The sequence below is a fragment of the Macrosteles quadrilineatus genome, unplaced genomic scaffold (genome assembly GCF_028750875.1).
Source record: "Macrosteles quadrilineatus isolate MER2022 unplaced genomic scaffold, UCM_ALF_1.0 Scaffold_7__1_contigs__length_78375512, whole genome shotgun sequence".
Lineage (NCBI taxonomy): Eukaryota > Metazoa > Arthropoda > Insecta > Hemiptera > Cicadellidae > Macrosteles > Macrosteles quadrilineatus.
Window position 1 is genome coordinate 1,807,814 of NW_026542600.1, and position 18,622 is coordinate 1,826,435.

Genomic DNA, 18,622 nt, shown 5'->3' on the forward strand with positions numbered 1-18,622 from the left:
TATAGTGTGTGGTAATTATACACTCAACAGGTCGTTGTAAGTAACGAAATCACGGTAAAAAATGTCAAATAGTTGTTCGATTTTGGTTTGCATTAAGTTTATTCCTCGGTGAGACAAACTAACTTTTTATTCGTGCAAAGAAAGTTACTTCATCCAAATAGACCGAAATTCGTTTGCCTTTCCTTTTTTTTGATTGAGGAAGTGTTACCTCTGCAAATAAAACATTATATTACATTTGGTTACTTTCAAGTTGTAGAAGCTTGCAGGCTAACTTGAATGTTTCTCGCTGAGCCCATATAATATAGACTGGTTACAATATATAAAGTCAAATGATTGGAGAACACTTTTGCACCAGGCTATGTTGTAACTGTGTTTTTTTTTTATTCTAAAATTCAAAATTTTAAGTCTACATCCAAAATGTTTAATAAGATTTTCTTTAGACTCCTATATCAAGGGGGCAAAATTGTATCCGCTAACAAAGTTGAAAACGCGTAGGGTGCTTACTTGCAGTCTCAGTAACGTTAGTGTACAGGGAGATAACATCCAGAGAGTTCATAACATTCACGACCATCCGACGTTGCATGTTATTAATTATGATAAAACGTGTATTGTGGGGTTGTAAATTCCACCAGCACTCAAGACCTTTCTGGAGTGACATTCTGCGACCTATCACAGTTGTGGCACGTGTCAACAAGTGAAATGTCACCAAATGCAAACTAATTGTGGATTAAGCAATGGAGAACAAGCTTGCCATTATAAAAAGTAATTATCCTCCGATTTCTCTCAAATGACTCACAAGTGTAGGCCTACAGACGAAACTTCTCTTATGTGTATTCAATTCAAAATATCTATTTTCGACAAATGTTTTATTCCATTCGATGGACAAATGTACACCAAATTTATTTATTTCGAACTGCGTTTAGAACCATCCGGTGCAGTGAAATACCCATCACAGAGAAGAGAGGAATAGTGTACTCACAGAGAAGTAATATAAATTACTTTATATATTACTTCTCTATTTTATATTACTATTTTATATTACTTCTCTGTGGTGTACTTACTACTTACTTAGGGATAGTTTAGTAATTCAAACTGAGCTATTCTATATATCTTCCAACGCTGGACACCAACAGTAAGTATACAGGGGATCATCTACACCGGGGCTAGATTAATGTTGGATTAGTTTGAGTGTACCTTATCACAGTTATGCTGCTCATATTTAGAGGATAATTTGCGCTAAATGCCACTTTTACCTGACCAAGATCACACTTCTTTATATTTGTCATTAAATCATACGAGTGTATCTATTACGATACTTATTTTTCTCCATATTTATTATTTTGGCCCCACTTATATTCGCCCCACTAGCAAGAATAGCCATTTTACATTATAAATTAACCTATTGCTCGAATACAACAATAATTGAAGATGAAGTGTGCGATTTGTAGCCGGAACCAGTGATTGACTATGACAACTGGTCATTGCTGTATAACTCACGGGTGAAACTGGGCTGACTGCTCACCACTGACTATTGTACTGACCGTGGTAATAACCTGGCTTGATAGTGACCTACTCATGTATCTCTTGTCATTTATCTTATGGGGACAAGCCACAGGCAAGCTGTAATGAAATTTAAATATTAAAAAACTTAATACAGTATAAGGGCATTTCAATATTTAAGGGATTTAAGATTTAATATTGCAAGGGATATTTGTAATTAAAATTAAATGTTAAAAGTGCTCGCTACAATAACATTACAAGTCAAGAAACAGCCTGAAACGAGATTACAGATTAAAGGGACTGTATATAGTGAGATATATATACATTAATTGGCTGACTATAGCTAAAACTTAACTGAATGTCTGCTACGATTAGAGGACTACCTTCAAACACATTTAAAGATACAATTGTTACTATCGTGTGATTGGCAGACTTAGGGCTGGCCAAAATACGGATGTTAAGTCCCAGGATCCAGCTGTAAGCTGGAATGGCACTTTGGGATTAAAGTGACTGACTGTGCAGAGACTGGCTAGAGCTCCTGTTCTTTATATAATATACTTTCCTAATTAAATGGTATTACTAGTAATAACGCAATTGAATAAAAAATTCTGGTTAAATCAGAGCCAAAAATATGTATAACCTAGAGAATTTGAGATTTTTTACACCAAACACGGAGGTTTTTATCAAATGTTTTATGTTAAATTTGCAACAAAAAAAAAGAATAAAAAAGTCACAAAATCTTTGTTGAAAACATCTGCACAAGTACAGTATTTCCAGTTTGCAGAGGTTTACCAAAACACCTATTGAGGCTAAACCAGTCTTTAAGCCCTGAGAATTGTAGTGTAGTACTTGTTGAGCTGTGCTAAGCCAAGGTGTCCATCTGTTAGTAAATACTACACCTGCTTGTATTCTAGCAGACACATGAGTAGCAAGTAATCGTATACACTTAGTAAGAGAACTACACCTGCTTGTATTCTAGCAGACACATGAGTAGTAAGTAATCGTATACACTTACTGTAGTAAGAGAACTACACCTGCTTGTATTCTAGCAGACACATGAGTAGCAAGTAATCGCATACACTTAGTAAGAGAACTACACCTGCTTGTATTCTAGCAGACACATGAGTAGCAAGTAATCGCATACACTTAGTAAGAGAACTACACCTGCTTGTATTCTAGCAGACACATGAGTAGCAAGTAATCGTATACACTTAGTAAGAGAACTACACCTGCTTGTATTCTAGCAGACACATGAGTAGCAAGTAATCGCATACACTTAGTAAGAGAACTACACCTGCTTGTATTCTAGAAGACACATGAGTAGCAAGTAATCGTATACACTTAGTAAGAGAACTACACCTGCTTGTATTCTAGCAGACACATGAGTAGCAAGTAATCGCATACACTTAGTAAGAGAACTACACCTGCTTGTATTCTAGCAGACACATGAGTAGCAAGTAATCGCATACACTTAGTAAGAGAACTACACCTGCTTGTATTCTAGCAGACACATGAGTAGCAAGTAATCGCATACACTTAGTAAGAGAACTACACCTGCTTGTATTCTAGCAGACACATGAGTAGCAAGTAGTAAGAGAGTTTCCACTTGATGCGGCCGCATTGATCTACTTGTTCAACTGACGGGAATTGAGGTATTAACGAGAACGGTCAATTAACTGTTAATGTAAGCAAATGTATGGGGAAAAGTCACCAAATCGAAGCCTTAGTGGGGCAAACTGAAGCGGTGGCTATTGCCTCACCACCACCTGTCTCGCAACCTAGATAACTGCGAGCCGGTTCCCGCTCTTCGCTCTTCTGCCGATTGTATATAGTCCTTGGGTGCTCGACTCTCGAGGAGACCTATTCAAAAAAGTTACAGGGATAATATTGGAACATTCAGCCCTTAATAATGACTAGGTGCAAACTTAGAAGTCAACTTCACAAAAACTACTTATTGGCTGTTCAGTATGTCCAAAGAGATCGTAGTAACTATAATTGTATCTTCTACGAGTATTAGGACCTTGAAAATACACAAACATCTACACGCTTAGTTTGGTCGGAAGAATAATTTCACCCACCATCGACAGTTTCAAATCCAAAAGTACCCTAAAGGTTATGTACCAAATAAAACAAACAGTTTAGAACCACAAATGTGTGTTTGAATAATCACAAGCCTAGGATAACCCATTATATTCATAAATATGATTATTTGATCATTAATCTGAATGATGACTACAACTAGAGTTTAGAGGAACAGGTATTATTTTCAGTTATATGACACCGAAGATGATTCGTCCACGTCACAGGACTAGTTTATATTCTATCAGAACAACTTTCTAAAGAAATAAATCTATGTTGTTACGTCGTCGGGTCATCTCATCAGCAACAAGCGCCGGGTGTCTTCTGAAATCTGTGGTGCTTTATAACGATAGAGTTCAAAACGCTGCGTATCTCAGGATGCAAAACTAACTTGAATACAAACAATGGATCGATTTAGTTTTGTTTGTATCCATGATAAAAAAACAACACTCTATTCGATCAAAAAGACTTTAACTCACGATCAAAAAGAAAACTTGCGTATTTTGCTATTGCGTTAGGTTACTGTTTTTAGGGTATGTCATTGACTCGGTATAGATGCGGTTGTCAAATAAATATTTACTGGACGAAAAACAATTAGATGAGCGAGACTATTGTGGTGAGGGATGGGTGAGTCGTTATACCTCAGACGGGGCAATGTTCGTTCGTCCTTTTCGTTTTTATGTACATATGTATGAATATTCCAGATGTGTACACCAAACTTTATTGACGACCTTCAAATGAAGTTATTGATGCTGACTCTTTGAGGTCTGATTCATCCATGAACTGAAACTACTAAAGGATTACTTTATACCGTTTCAAGTTATCAGGAGGCTAACCGAACATGTACCGAGCAGTAGAGGGTCTGTCGTCAGATGAGATTATTGGCTATGGGATTGCGAAGCAGAAGCAGTTGCAACCACTGTGGGTGAAGGTTAGTCCAAGTCAGGCGCGCTAGAAAGGAAATTATTAATCGGGAAATTCGACTGGAATTGTTTTCTGGCAAATTTTATGTAAGATTACATTGTTTTAGGTCAATCGCAACATAGTTTCATTTATAATTTATACAAATAAGTTCAAGTAACTAAGTTTAAAATAAAATAATACATTATTCTACGAGCGTGAAAACTAGTTTAATGAATCTAGTGCGCCAACTCTAATCCTGTCGATTGTTTAATTACATGTCTCAAACAGAAAATAAAGCGATTTTTCAAATACAAAGCAAAAACCACCCACCTGTGTACTCCTAATTTAATTAAATTTCACGCCTGTATCCATCCATTGGCGTAAGTGTGACGTTTACACAACTTTCCTGAGGTCAACATTCGTTATGCCCAATTATTTATTACGGGGTACAATGTCAATCGCTTTCTTCCAAAAATGTAACGTATAATGTTAGTCTAATCACGTCCAAACTCCATGTCTTCCAGAGCTCAACATAGATCAAAACATTCGATTTGTTTAGAATTTTCCGGTGTAACAAACAGAAGCCGTAATTCGTAATTGTCTACAGGTGAAGTGCGGGGCTTTCTCCCACATCGGGGTCACCATGAGCCATCAAGGACAATCTTTTCACTGTAAGCAACTCTCGTTTAGAACACGCATCCTTGAAATAATGTACAAGGGTCGCTGGGTCCAAGGATCTGTCACAGCTGACTGTATCTTCAGGAAGCACTTCAGGGGACCAATCATCCCACCATGACATTTGGCGATTGCCTGCGTCTTGTACGGGATGAATTTGTTACGAATATCAGGAAAAGTTCAGAAATATACAGTAGGTGCTGTGTAAAGTAAATTTCTCCGATCACTAATTTATTTTCGTTGCTTCGTACTTATTTTTGTTTATTTCAATTGCGTACTACAAATTAAAGGGAAAATGTTTTACGATTCTACGCAATGTACAGACAATCAGAAGCTAAGATCAGTTCCTTCTACATGAGGAAATAGCTTATCACTGCTGTTGCGCATGGTTAATCGCAAACAGCCATGCACAGATTTGGAAATATGCCGCATTGAAAACATGTTTGTATCAAGCGGGATGATCTATACAGTTGCGAAGCGAAGGTGCTATTTTCGATAGTTTTGTCTATCAACAGATTAGTATCAGATATTTTCCAATGTACTGTTACGTAGAATGTTTTCGTACCTCAACCTACCAAGAGAAAATTAAATAATTGAACCATCGTAAAGTTTTAAACTCGGAGAACTATACTGGACCTGTTGCAAACGAAGGTGTTTGGAGGGATTTGACGCTAATGCCGCGTACTACGTGACCAGTCACCTCACAACGGTACACAAGTTGACTTTGATATATATGTCTTTTATTGTGTTCTAATAGTCTAATCCGGCGTAGTAATGTATCTTCATATCATCCGGCGTGTATTTGTGAGGAAACAAACCCCTATAAGCATAAGATTTTTTGAATTATTTTTTTAGGGATTCGAAAAGTTAAAAATAGTAGGTATTATTACATTTACATTTTCGGAAGTGTAGTGAGTGTGCGAGTTTGATGTGACACGAGGGGACCGCGTCTCGTTGTCCCTCCGTCTACTTGTACCTCGAGGCCTAGGGACAACTAGTCGTAGGTACAACTAGACGTAGGTACAAGTAGACGGTGGCTCACCCGACTAGTTGTACCTGCAGATTTTTAGGAGGTACAACTAGACGTAGGTACAAGTAGACGTAGGTACAACTAGACGTGTATCCCACCGACATGATTTTATTTGAAAAGAAAACTTTTTTTGGGAAGACATATTCAAAGGGAGGTATATCAACTAAATTTTATACTGAGCTAGGTATGTGTACACTGGCTATGTAGTCTGCAACTAAACCAAGATTAGTTTTACTAAGAACTAATAAGCGCGCGCAAAAAAGTCATATCTGGGTTATTTTTTCAATGGTATTTCAATACTGAGCTTTAATTACGTTTGCGTAGAAGGTAATTAAGATGTTTTTTTGAGAAAAGTTAGAAGTTAAGTGTGAAATAAACTAATTTGTCAAAGTATGCATCAACTACCAAACTACGCCAGTTTACGTAATATCCATAAGAATAACATATACATTTTTAATTTGAACTTGTTGTAATATTCTCCGTGACTAATACCGTACAAAAACACTTCATTATACTCAATTACTTGTTTTTGTAAACTCTGAATTTATTTATTTAAGATAATTGTTTAAAGTTGTTGTTTAAGCTAGTTAATGTTAGTTGTCTATAGAAAGGTAGAGTTTAAGTGGAAAAAACAATGATAGCAGATCTTGACAAGAAATAAGGAAAACCAAAGTGTAATATGGATAAGGACTGACCAAGGGACACAAGTACGTTGTTGTCAAGAACAGGGGTTTCTCAATGAGCTGCAGACAAGCCAAATTTTCCTGGCTTTTGTAGCAAGTTGTTTATAATAAATTGTTGTAAGATTGTATGATTTTTAAAGAAATTAAATAAATCCCTTAAACTGGTGACAAGTTGAAGGGGAGATACAACTAGCCGCAGGTACAACTAGACGTAGGTACAAGTAGGCGTAGGTACAACTAGACGTCCGCACCATCGTCAAGTTGTCTCTACAGCTTTGGACGGGGTACAACTAGACGCCTGTCACCAAAATGCAGCAGGTACAACTAGACGCCGGTACAAGTAGACATCGCCCCAACACGAGGCTGGTGAAATGTATTGCGTTTAACAGCTTACATGTCATCATATTATAACTAAAACTAATACAAATATGTATCTCAATGTACAACTATAGCTTATTTATTTTACTAATTAGTGACATCATAAATAATCTTCCTTTCAACACTATTGTTAACAGTAGACTACGTTTTAAGACCCGATGGTATTAATTTTAGTGTTCTTTTTTACTCATATAGCCTACAATAATTAGCCTATAACATTGTAATCACCGATTATACAGCAAAGCAATTGTGATGTCTCATCCAACGAAATGCAACGATCCTGGAAATCTTTGCATGAAGTTCGTGAGCTGATTTTAAAGATGGTTCGAATTGCTCTCTTTTGAAGTCGAAATAGAAATCTGGTCCTTCCATTCTCATATCCCCATGCCGGCACTGCGTATACTAAATGAGGGAAAATGACCCCATAATAGGCGGTCATAAGGACGTTCTGATCAGAAAAAATTGACAATTGTTTTAAAAGAAAGATGCCGGAACCAACCCTCGTACACACACTGTCGATATGGTCATAAAAACGAAGGTGTTTGTCTAATATTAAACCAAGGAACTTGACGCCTTCTGTTGACTCAATTTCCACGTTGTCTAAAAGGATAGTTGTGTGTGGATTGCCTTGGATTGAAAAACGGAGCAATTCAGTTTTGTTGGGGTTGAGATTTAATAAATTGGAGTCAAACCACTGCTTTACGTTATTTGCCTCAATAAAAGATTTTAATTCTAATTCCTCGGAAGTTGAGCCAGACAGAGCTAAAGACGTGTCATCCGCAAAAAGACAGATCTCTCCAGCCTCAACACTTGAAGGCAGTTCATTGATATAGATCAGAAACAGCTCAGGTCCGAGGACAGATCCCTGGGGAACCCCACAAGTGACGGTGTCCCGAGAGGAGACAAAGGGTCGAGCACACCCAGAACTGTCAACACCTCTGACCTCAACGAATTGCTCCCTCTTTCTAAGGTATGAGGAGAACCACTCCTGTGCCAGCCCCCTAACACCAATAGATTCTAGTTTATTGATGAGCATATCGTGATTTACAGTATCAAATGCCTTGCTCAGGTCAAAGAAAAACCCTAAAGCATTTTCTCCTGAGTCAAGAGCCCGTACTACTTTTGTTATAAGTGTAAACATTGCATTGGTGGTTGATTTCCCTTTTACGAATCCAAATTGGTTCTTAAACATAATATTATTTCTTTCTAAAAATTGTACTAATCTTGTTATTACTACTTTTTCAAATATTTTCGAAATGGTCGAAACTAGAGTGATAGGTCTGTAGTTATCGCAAGTGGTTGGTATGCCTTTTTTATACAGTGGTTTAACAACGGAGGTCTTTAATAGGTCAGGGAAGGTTCCTGCTTCAAAAGAACTGTTGACCACGTTGGCTAGGGGCTTTGCTATTATATGTCCAATTTCTTTAATTATATTGGGAGAAATTTCGTCCGCCCCGGAAGACTTCTTATTTTTCATCTCATGAATTATTCTTAAGATCTCAATTTCATCTGTTTGTAAATTTCATCTGTTTTTCCAGTCTTCAAATATTTTAACTTTTCCATGCATATACATCCTTGAAACACTCTCTTTTCTGAAAAAGAACATTTCCATTTTTTCAAGTTCCAGATCATGTCCATATTCTTTGCGAAACAGTCTTAATCTTCAGATACCAAAACATTCAACCACCTTTTTCAAAAAACATCTTTATTATAACGGTATACTGCTTTTCAATGCACTGCCAACAAATCTAAAAATTGAGTCAAACCCTGTTGTTTTTAAAAAATCACTTCGAAAATTACTGGTGTCCAAGTGTTACTACCGTGTCCGTGATTTTATTGCTGATGGGTAGTCATGGGCATATGGTATGCTTGGTTCATGAATTGATTACATGTAAATATTGTTTGTTTTAGTAGTTATTTTATAGTTTATAAGACAATCTGTATTTTTGTAAATGTATATTGACTTAGCCAATGCATTCATGTAAATCTGGCCAAATAAATGATTTATGATTTATGATTTATGATTTATGATTTATTTAAATAAGTTTAATGCCCAAGCCTGTTAAATTATTGAATAATTTTAAGCCCGAGCTACACCAAAGATGAGCTCAAAGAATAGGAATGCCGAAAGGCCCATGTTATTATCAGGGATGGTCGAGGATTTCGAGTAATTATCATAATAGCCAATAATTATGAAGAGAGCCGGACCTGCACCTGACGATGGTAACAGAAACCTTCCGAAACGTCGGGGAAAGTGGCCCGGCTGTGTGCCTGCTCTAAATTGTAATTAATTACATTTCGTTAGTGTTAATTATTGGTCGAGAAAAACAAACGCGTAATGTTTTTGTATCATATATATATTAAAATTCATAAAATATGAATAATCCTTTTCAAATGCCTTCTAGCAGGACCGCAGTGAACAAACTACTTGCTTAAAAGTTCCCGATAACTATATTTAGGTTCCTAGTTTTGCTGTGTTTTAGCATTGTGTGTGTTAAATACTGCACAATAAACATAACATTGAAACTTAAAATGTTTACGTTGCTACATAGGTTTGCTGTTATTTATATATTTAAATTGTTCATTGAGAGATGAAATAGGTGTAGTTAAACGTATACGAAAAGTCTGTTATTTTGTATGTGTGTGTTGTTTGTTGTCTTGTGATGACTTGTAAACTTGCTCTAATTATTCCCGTCCACGGTTTCGCCTCGTCGAAATTCCAATTTAACAGTAATGAAATACTGTATACTATTTCCTTCAGAATGGAAGACTTGAGTGATTCTTGGGACCCTTGAGTTATTTTTGTCATCCATCTCTAATAACGTTTGTTTACAATAGGTCTAGTATTCAAAAACGTTAAATTATCAGAAACTCCGCAACTGACTGCTTTATCCGTATTTTTATATAACACCCAATCTAAACATGTTCACTACGGAATTGATTTAATTATAGATTCTATTAATATGGGACGGGTATATATTGAAAGTTTAGGGTTATTATAAATGGGCATTTACACCAGGGGTGGGTAAATACCCAAAAGGGAGAGTATTTGTAAAAAGTATAAGAGGTTTTAGTGTTTCTATGGTCTATTGAGTTGGTCATGTCAAATTTAGTGAAAGGTTATTGACATCAATTTGTTGGACTGTTGGATGGTATAGTTTGTGTTATATCTTGTTCGATTAAAAACTAATGAAAATCCGCTGAAAAAGTGGTATTTATAATTTCAAGCAGTTAATTATGACTTTAAATACTCAACTGTTAGTTTTAGATTGTCTGATGGACCAATATAGCAAGTAATAATGTTTACGTACATAATTTTCCTAAATATACAAAATACTTAATTGTTTCATTTACTCATTCTCGTGTAATATTTTTTTTGATAATCGAGTTTACTTGGGTTTTATTATTGAAGATGGATATTAAAAGTTAATCTCCAAGAAAAAACTTGACAACACATATTAAATAGTAGGCCTAGTTAGAAATATATCAGAAAGACCTAAAATATTTACTAAAACGATGAAATATTCTTACTTAGGATTCAAATCGATACAAGGTGCGGGAAACATCTCAATGCCCACACTGTATATGAGACAATAAGTGATCTCCGCGACACTCCCAAACACAAATTTGTCACAATAATTAATATCTAAGCCGACAAACAGGGAAAGCTTTGTTGGAAGGAATTCAAGAATGTCCTTTGCGACACTAGGTGGGTTGTCTCCATATCAATAAGGTAGAAACTCACCAAGCCACTGTGAATGAATGGATAGGCTAAATATTACAAGAAGTCCTCAATATGTTACTATCAGGAAGTGTCAAAGTTTGTATCCGATTTATTGTTCCAGCTAGAGCCGATCGAACCATAACTATAAAACAAGAGCATAAGGTAGTTCTAACAATAACTTGACATTTTAATCGCAAATGCCAATGCGTGCAGTTTCTAATTGGTAAAACGGGCAGGATATCATCGTAATTAAATATTTGTTTTAACCATCAGCACAAGGTGGTGAATATAATTCAATTGTGTATATGCTCTATAAATCTCCTGTTTTACACTGGTTCTAGCCCAACAACACGAGTAAGCCCACAACGAAGACCAACTGGTTTGGTTAGGACATTTACGGTAAAGCTTACCTGTAATTCGTCGTTTAGTTAATTGTAAAATGTTTGGTCACCCTTTTCTAAATTCAACTGCACAAGTGGTTAGGTGAAAGTGTTAGTGAATCGCAAGTTATCGAGTCAGCCCCTCACCTCACCGGAGTAATATCACCATAGGACGCTATCACGACACCTCAATGACTCATTTATTGGAGAAATAGTCATTTCAATCCCTGTATGTCTAAAATTAAAATTAAATAACGGTGCTTCCTCCCAGCGACAAAAGAATTAAAATGTTAATTCTGTGGTCGCTGCTTCCTCCAAACTGAATACTGAATGTTTGTATATACGCGCCGTTTTTATGTTCGTGTTGTGCCTTTTTTAATTAGATATGCGTTTGACAGTTTGGAAGCTTGGAAACTGTTTACACGAAGCACGTTAACGAGCGAATTCAACTGAATAATCGTTGGATTACTTGACCAGTACCTGTTATAGTATTATTTACCAAATAACTGATCCGAAACCTAATTTCACTTTCACCAAATACAGTACAATTATAGATTAGAACCGTATACCACAGCTGGCAAAGCTATTCTAGGCATTTACGCTTATCTCTAGGTCTGTTCATTCATCACAACAGATTACAGATTAGCCAAAACACGACGGAAACTAAAATAGAGCTCAGCTCAAACACACACTTTGTAAAAAATGTTTTACATGCTTTCCACGTTTTTATTTGTAACAAGTATTAAGGCTACTAAACGATGGACGGAAATGGCGTACTTTTCGTTCAGGCACGGTTGTATGTTAACATAGCCTATTTTCTATATTATGCGTCAGTGCCGAAGCAATGGAAAGTAGAGATTCTGTCCACGTACGGACAGTTAGGGTGCGTTCACAAAGAAAGCTGGTTACAAGTAACTTACTTTCAGCGCTTGTTCCAAGCGCTTAAGAATGCTGTTGTGTGTTCACAACAAACGCTTGCATTTCAAGCTCAGTGTAGTCTCAGCTCTGGTTGAGACAATATCTTCCTCAAGTGATGAAGAGTTATTTTTATTGAAAATGTAGAATTAGGAAGGTGTTCATGCAATTAACTGCGGAAGTTAATCACGTTTAATTACATCCTCAAAAAAGTGACAGTTTTTAGTGAAGTTTTGGGGGGGGATTGGCATATTATTGCTTATTAAGCAACCTATCCATGCACCAGAACGAAAATTGGACCAATAATGAAAACTAAAAAATACTTGAAGGGAGTTTTAAACACCCTATGTAGCTGACTAATTATGATGCAAATAATATTGTGAGATATATTCAAATATTTTAATTTTCTAGGTAAATAAAGTAAAAGTATACAAGTTTCATCTATAAAAAATCCAACACAACACTTAACTAATATTGAATTAAATGTGTTTGTATATCATATTAATACATATATGTTATATTTGTCCTATTGGTTACGTTATTGAACATTCTAGGAAAAACCACAATATGTGGGTAATATATTTTTTTTGGACATTGGAAGCTCTAAATACTTGAACTATCAACTCATCGACATTCATACTGCACTGTTAGTAGTTTTTAACTGACTGGTTCGCTCAACAAGCGCCGGAAAACAAGTACGAAACGTTCTTGCGTGCTTGTCAGAACTTGTAACAAGCGCTTGCTAGCCGGCACAAGCTTTGTCTGTGAACACACACGCTTGATACTATGTTAACTTTTCTCACGCCGGTTCGAGCTTGTAAGCGCTTGCCAACAAGCGCTTGTAACCAGCTTTCTTTGTGAACGCACCCTTAGTCTATGTGGACGGGCAAATGCAAGGTTTAAAAGAGGCCACCAACCTCTTAAAAAATATATAATTATTCATACAAACACATAATTAGTCTGGCTCCTCGTTTAAGAGAGCAATATTTTTGTCTGATTTATATTAGGAGGACCTATGAGTACATCACACAGCAAACTTGACGGCATCTAGGAGAACCATTCCAAAAATATAACATTGAAAAATGTTTTCCTAATTATCAAATCTAGAAGACACAGACCTTTGACACTTTGATTTGGCTCTTGCAATACTCTCAATTACTGAATTAACCAGTTTTGCGATTGCGTATACGCAAAAATATTAACTTAGTACATAGTACAGGTACGTTTACTTGAGAAAATTATTTCATTGATCTTCACTTTTGGTATCAATTTTTTTTATTCCTTAAGGGTTAAAACTAGTGTGTAAGTTTTGCTCAGTATGTCTATCTACTAGTCTGAGGACGAAACTTGTTTACTATCACTATTTCTTATTTACTTATCAGATTACCTTATAATTCCATGTTCTTTAAGAATTCCCTAGTGAACAATTTTCAATTAGGTAAATGAAATCTCAGAGGCGACTTTAACGTTATTCCTTTGTCAAAAAGTGCTCCCCAGAATTTCTCGTTCCCATCTCGCCATTAAAATCCTATAATAATTGCTCCGCAATAATTTAACTAAAGCGTATTATTCTTGAAAGCAAATACAATTCCCATGTCCAAATTATCGTCCTGGCCCAATCAAAGATATCTCAGGACCTGTAGACACAGGAATATAAAAGTAAGTTACCATTATGTCGTTTACGTCAAGAACGTGAATGAATGAAAAGAGTGTAAAATCAGTTATAGGCATATAGGACTGGGCAGTTGGCATCGAGCGATAACACCTGAGAAGGGAAGCAGTAGACATTCCAGCCAATACCACCTCTGAGTAGACACACTGACAGAGTCTGCGACTGTCCTACGTTTGGGACAAGTTTCTCCAACTGACCTTTTAGGTGAAGCAACCATCCTGAATTGACCATAATATGTCACAGGATCGTATTGACCCCATTGCAGCATCAGACTGATTCCGGATTCTACCGTGGAAATCCTCCCAGGTGTTTGGAAGTCAGAGAAGTTGTAATGTATTTTAAACAAATCGATAACCTCTAAGATCAATTTGTGGGGGGTCGATTATTCAGTGAATTCAAGTCTTCCTAGTTAAGTTGCCAAAGTCTTCTAAACTAAAGGCAGGGTCTAGGAGAAGATAGATAGGGGCTCCTACAGATAAAGTAGCACATTACATACACTTTTTAAAGCTCATTCGTTAAAAATACTAAACAATATTTTATCTGATTTTGCCACTTTAAATAAAGGATTTAAAGGGTTCTTAACAAAATAACAGCATATTGAGTAAATCTACAAATACTGTGTTGGCAGTATTGGTAACATACTTGCTGCACAAACACGCAACGCCAAGTTCTCACATCACTTAAATTGTACAAAATTACTGAAATGGGTTTTAGACAGTACACGCTACAAAAAATTATAACATAGCTTTTAGTGGAAAGAGTTCTTGTTCAGAAGACCCAAGCCTCTCTGCTTGAGAGATAGATGAGCTTAAAGTTCCACCCAACAGGTTACAGCTTTATTAAATGGGCTAGCCAGAATCCATAGTGATAGTCAGGACTCGAATGCAAGTACCATAAATATATGGTATGGTATTTCATCAGTGAGAACAAAATCGTGACAGTATTGTAATACTGTAATAAATACCCCCACTGAGGCAAAGCTGCAGCCTAGGCATGCCTATTTAATTCAGGCGTAGTTATTTGATTCATCTATATCCATGGCAGATTTATTTATTTCATACTTAGCTATCAACATTTCACTACAAAACACATTATTTTCCCTGTAGCCAGCAAACCTAAGTACTAAAAACCTTTAAATGTTAAATACAGAATAAATCTGACATGTATAATGAAATATATTAGTGAAAATTCAATCGGGCCAGAGAAAACTTACTTATCCTGTAGAATTACTGTGGCAGTGGTTTTATTTACATAATTATTTTGTTTAAATAAGCAAGCAAACTATGACAGTTTACTTACTCTCCAAAACAATAACATGAAGATTTTAAGTTAATAATTTGCTTTGAAATTTACTCCATCACCCTTAAGCCTACAACAGTACTGTACTTCATCATACTAAACCGTTTTGAAAGAAATTGCAAAATTTTGTGTTTTGAGGGGCAAAAATAAAATTGGGCAAACCCAACGGTTTCCAAACCCTTCTGTCTGACAACACACCTACATTGGGTAATCTTTCAAAACCCACATTTTCGATTAAATTTATTTAAATTATTTTATCATATTTATTATTAATTAATAGATTGTTTAAAGGATATACTAAGTAACACACAACTAAATAGCCTACAAATTATTAAGGTAGGTGAAATGAAAATAGCTACAATATTTAGTCCAAAACACCAATACAGGTATTTCAAACTGTTGAGAAATCAAATTCAGGCTCAATTTTAAAAGAGGCTACAGTAGGACGCTGGACATTTACCATACGCTTCTTAAAATACACCAAGTGATGGATATGGATGTCTTTTCACACAAATACATTGTTGTAAACCCAATTACCTCTTTACGATACGGTACTAGGGCTACCGTATTGATACATTTTTTCTTGTTTTGAATACAAATTTATATTGTGCACTTCTCTATGCACTTGTTTGATTTAATTTGATTTAATTTGACTTAATTTGATTTGTTCTAAAAATTGTAAATAAAAAACAAGAAAAAACAAAAAAAAGAGACGGAGTGTATTTTAAGTTATAGCCTAGTTACTAGCCCATAGTACTTGTAAGGACTGTCTGTGTATACACTGTGTCTAGGACTGATGTCCATGATCACTTTAATTACTAACTTAGGTTTAAGAATTAAATCGACATAGCTAGATGTAAACACGAAGGTATAATCACACTCTGGGCTTAAAAACTTTAGGCCTAATAAACTACCAAATTATGTAGAAACTATTCCTATGGTGGTAAGGTATTCTTTGAAACACTATAACTTTAAATGGCTCCTAAAAAACCCAATGTTCCATGTTGATGAATTTTGTAAATAATATAAAATAGTAATTTAATCATGCTGTCATATAAGTTATATCATTGACTAGACTATACACAGAATAGACTCCCCATGTGATATGAAAGTTTGAAACCAAGAAAATAGATGTTCAGGACCATCTCACTAGGGTTTACTAGTGTATTGGGTTGAATATTAATGAAAACAGTGCAGTAGCATAGCAAACAGCTGATTGATTTATCACTTAACACAGAATAGTGTCATTAGTTGGTGACAATCTCAACAGACTGTGCCACGTTTTTTGGCTTCAAATTTTTACATTAGGCCTACATTGGGAAGTCTATTCTGTTTATAGTCAATGTCAATGGTTATAGCTTTTATAAAAAAAATCGTATTTAGCTTCAATGCCTGACAAACTTGATGACTATTGCTCTGATTTTACTTAAATTTTGTAGACTAATTTGAGGAGACCTATTGTAAACAATGTATTTGCTTGGTTGTCAATACATTTCTTAATCGCATTCTTATAGATAGGGTAATGTGTTAGTTTACCGGTATAAACTGAAGGGCCAAAAACTTGTTTATAAGTTTAGTCTAAGTCAAGTGAACAGGTCACGTATAATCACGTCTACAGGTCTAAGTAGAATGTTTGTTTCTTTCTAGGTCTAGGCCAACATACATTTGTCCTAAGTTGACTATCGCTGACAGAGTATTTTTTTCCAAAAACACCTTTAAATTCTTATAAAGAAATAGGCCTATAAAGCTTACGGCTTACACGAAACATGAAAACATCCACGAAATTTATTGGACCTCAATCCGATGTCCAGTGTCCTCGTCCTGTATTAGATTAGATTTACGGTATTGAAAATCAGAACACTTCTTAATACTTCGACCTAGACCTAACCTAAATTAAACTTCGCGGATGTCGTCTGCATCCGTTTTTACTTATTGTTCACGTTCACTTTTTCGCAGTTTCTTCAAAATTTTCGCCAAAGAAATCTAAAACTATCTATCAGCTCCCAGCTACAATCATCGCCTACTAAATGACATGACAAACAATCACATTTTGTTTGAGTAGTCTTTGACTGTTAAACCAATGGTTAAACCCTGGTTAAACTGTTTGTATTTTATATGTCTTTGAGTTAACAATGTTAAAAAACCTTGAAAATAAAAGTAACTTAGTAATTTGTGTCAAAAGAATTGTATTGTATTATTAATGTTCCCATTGAGTTTTATGATTAAAGGTAAGGGTTCAGGGTATGATGTACAAAATTAAGAAAATAATTTACAAATATAACAACGTGATATAAAAACGACACTAACGATTGTTGTGTGACTTGCCGAAACAAAACATTTAAGTTGCTAAGCTGACCCAAGTAGTCAACTTTCTGCTAGCGAAACCGTCTGCTAACAACATAACAAACTAGGTTATAGAACTTCGTTCGGAATAATGTTTGCATGTATCGATTGGTGATTGATAATATTGATATGGCTTTAAAGACATGCAAAAATAAGCATGATAAAATAGAGGTTTGCAGCTGTAATCCTCCCGACAGTTAATGAGCAAAAAAGTATACAAGAAATACAAATATCTGTAAACTTTTGTCAAAACAATATTGGCGAAACTAGTTAATAATGAATAATAAGTAACTTATTATTGAAAGATTAATTTAACCAAAATTGTGAAACAATTAAATAATATTATAACTAGTATTTTCTTATAAAAAATCATTGTAAGGATTAATAGAGGTGCAGTTTACGATTGATGTTTGAATAGCACAAAGCAGCTGTTATCTGTAACAAATTAATTACAAACATAAAAATACTTATAGGCCTGGTAAGTTGAAAGTAATTGCTGAAAATACTTTATGGACGTAATATTACAAGTTATGGTTAAAAAACTGAAACATTAGAGCATAAACCGCCAAAAATCTTAAGTTTTACTAACCTTGCAATGCTGCACTAGGGTCCGAGATAAAGGTTGAATGCCAACTTCTTTGATCCTTACAAATGCAGCTGAAGGTTTTCTTCTTATTTGGGTTTTTTGTCCGAGCTGACACAATTTCTCAACACTACGAGCACAGAGCCTTCCCGACCCTAAACACGCCATAGTACAAACTGTTATGAACCTCCGATCAGCTATCATTTTGTTCCCAGTCGAGTCGGCTGCTGCAGCAACGCCTTCCAGCTGACTACAGTAGTTGGGCAATACTCTTTATCATGAAGCTCAACTACAGGAGAACGACTCATATTATACAAACTACCAGCTGACAAAACATACTTCTATGTCCATTTAGGTTCGTTAAAGGATTGCATATTTATGTAATCTAAAAAAGAAATGTCTACTCTAACAGTATCAGCGGTTTTGTTTAATGGGAATACGTATTTACTTATGTAACA

General features: G+C 35.5%; 1 protein-coding gene across 1 annotated transcript in view; it reads right to left on the bottom strand.

Annotated features, from left to right (window-relative positions):
* The window catches only part of LOC128998367 (all trans-polyprenyl-diphosphate synthase PDSS1-like), a 77,800-nt gene extending 59,460 nt beyond the window's left edge, over window positions 1-18,340 (bottom strand). The window contains exon 1 of the mRNA XM_054424473.1: window positions 18,171-18,340. Within this exon, the coding sequence (XP_054280448.1) occupies window positions 18,171-18,332 (162 nt within the window). The 5' untranslated portion in view covers window positions 18,333-18,340. The remainder of the gene's footprint in view (window positions 1-18,170) is intronic.
* Window positions 18,341-18,622: the final 282 nt, after the last annotated feature.